This window comes from Vombatus ursinus, unplaced genomic scaffold (genome assembly GCF_900497805.2).
Source record: "Vombatus ursinus unplaced genomic scaffold, bare-nosed wombat genome assembly UNPS02001287.1, whole genome shotgun sequence".
NCBI lineage: Eukaryota > Metazoa > Chordata > Mammalia > Diprotodontia > Vombatidae > Vombatus > Vombatus ursinus.
The window spans coordinates 18,511,296-18,513,327 of NW_020941065.1; the positions used below are offsets into that span (position 1 = coordinate 18,511,296).

The 2,032-nt window shown below is 61.9% G+C and overlaps 1 protein-coding gene across 2 annotated transcripts in view; it reads right to left on the reverse strand.

The window, feature by feature from the left end:
* Positions 1-1,768, reverse strand: part of CASTOR1 (cytosolic arginine sensor for mTORC1 subunit 1) — a 12,772-nt gene extending 11,004 nt beyond the window's left edge. For both annotated transcript variants that reach the window (XM_027865637.1, XM_027865631.1), the window contains exons 1-2: positions 1,631-1,768; positions 599-669 (exon numbers count right to left, since the gene is read on the reverse strand). In XM_027865637.1, the coding sequence (XP_027721438.1) occupies positions 599-669; positions 1,631-1,743 (184 nt within the window). In that variant the 5' untranslated portion in view covers positions 1,744-1,768. The remainder of the gene's footprint in view (positions 1-598; positions 670-1,630) is intronic.
* Between the last annotated feature and the right edge of the window lie 264 nt (positions 1,769-2,032).

Sequence of the window (2,032 nt, forward strand, 5' to 3'; positions counted from 1 at the left end):
GGGGGGGGCCCTCTAGGACAGCATCGGGAAACAGCAATTATCAGAACCCTCCTGTGCCAATTTGGTTCCTTCCCCCTCCCCACCCTATCCCGAGGGGCACAGGACATAGAGTCCACTTTGGACTTCTAATCCAAAGTGCTTTGTGGTCCTTAGAGCTATCTATACATGTGCACTGTTACTACTATTTTACCAAAAAGGAGATCACAATCTTGGAAAAGGGAAGTGACTTGGCCAGTATCACACAGTCACAGTAGAGCAGCAGAGCTGGGATCCTAAGGAAATAGATACAGAGATGAAACAGCCACCACAAGCCTGTCCCAGAACGTCCTCGGCAGTGTCCTGAACGGGAGGCTCACCACCTCTCCACCGTGCTGCCATTCCACTCTGGAACAGCTGGGGTAGGAACCCAGGTGCTGCTCATTTCACTGGGCTCTGCTGCCTCCATCCTTCTCTCCTGTCCCAGGGCCTGCCCACCTGTCTCATGCATACTGATGAGGGTGTTTGCCTGGCACACACAGGCAGGCAAGGGGTGCCCCTTGGCAGGGTCTGGGGGAGAGGGCGTGAGGAGACCAGGGGAGGAGAAGCCAGAACCCAATACCTTTGTATCCTTCTTCATCCAACATCAGAGTGTAATCTTCTGGGGTTTCTGTCAGGCTGAAAAACTTGCACCTAAGGAGAAGGGACCCCCATGAGCCAAGGCAAGGCACTCCCTCATCCCCCAATCCCAAAGTCCACAGGCAGAGTGGAAGGCCAGACTCAAGGAAAGTGAGTGGATTTTGCCCAGGCTCCATTCAAGCAGAACAAATTGGGTCCCCTGGAAACCCTTGCCCACGGAGAGGAGGGGAAGAAGGGGAACGGTGGGTACAGGGGATACCGGCTGTTCCCTAAGCTGCCCCCAGAATCTCCATCCTAGGGAAGGACTCATATAACCCAGTCCTTTTCCTACTGGCGCGGGGGGGGGGGGGGGGGGGGGGGGGGCGGCGGGGGGGGGGGGCGGAACCACCTCGTAACCAATCTCCCAAGGGCTGGCTAGGGAGACCCCTGCTGGTACTCATCCCTCTGACCCACTGACCCAAAGAATGCTGGAGCTGGGAGCTGGGAGCTCCCTTAGACATCAGAACGGCTCACGGGTCCGACTCCCTCATTTTACAGAAGAGCAAAGTGAGGTCCAGGGAGGGGGAGCAAGCTGCCCGAGGCCCCACAGCCAGTAAGCAGCCCAGCTGGCACGTGAACTCCAGCTTCACAGAATGCCCCAAGTCGGCTGGAGAAGCCACCATTAGGGCTGCAACGTTCAAACACCTCCCCCTGTTTATATGTCAAGGCTTGGAACGAGCACAAGTCCAAGCAAGCTGGGGGAGGGGGGAGGGGCGGCTTCGGGGCCGGCACTGCTCACTTTCTGGGCGTCTCTGGGCAAGTCACCACAATCTCTCGGAATCTCAGTGGCCCCTTCTGTAAAGTGGGGATAATAAGAGCCCGAGGAGCTGGCTCGAGGAATCGATGAGACAGTGGGCTGGAAAGCGGGAGGGAACGTGCTTATCACCACCCTTACCCCCCCCCAGACCCACCCAGAGCCCGGGCTGGGCTTGGCAGCCGGCCTCAGAGGAGCCCCCACCTCTGGCCTCAGCCTTACCGGCTCCGCTGCCGCAGGAAGAGCAGCTTGACAAGCGGGTGCGTATAGAGCCAGAGTCCCGGGCGCGCGATGCTCAGCACCCGGACCCGGTGCTCCAGAATGTGCAGCTCCATCGGGCCGGGCCCGGGGGCTGGGAGGGGGCTGCCGCTGCTGCTGCTGCCGCCGGGCCCCACCACAGCCGCCCAGCCAGCGCCAGGCCCCGGGCCCGCCTCCGCCTCCGCCTCCGCCCCCGCCCCCTCCCCCTCCCCCTCCTCCCGCCGCCGCCTCTGCGGCTCCTGCTCCTCTCTGCCCCGCCCCCGCGGAGCGCTCCGGCCCACGCCACGCCCCCTTCGAACGCTCGGGTCCGGCCAATACCCAGCCGAAGTCTCCGGGCCACGCCCCCGCCGGCGGGCTCATCTGGAT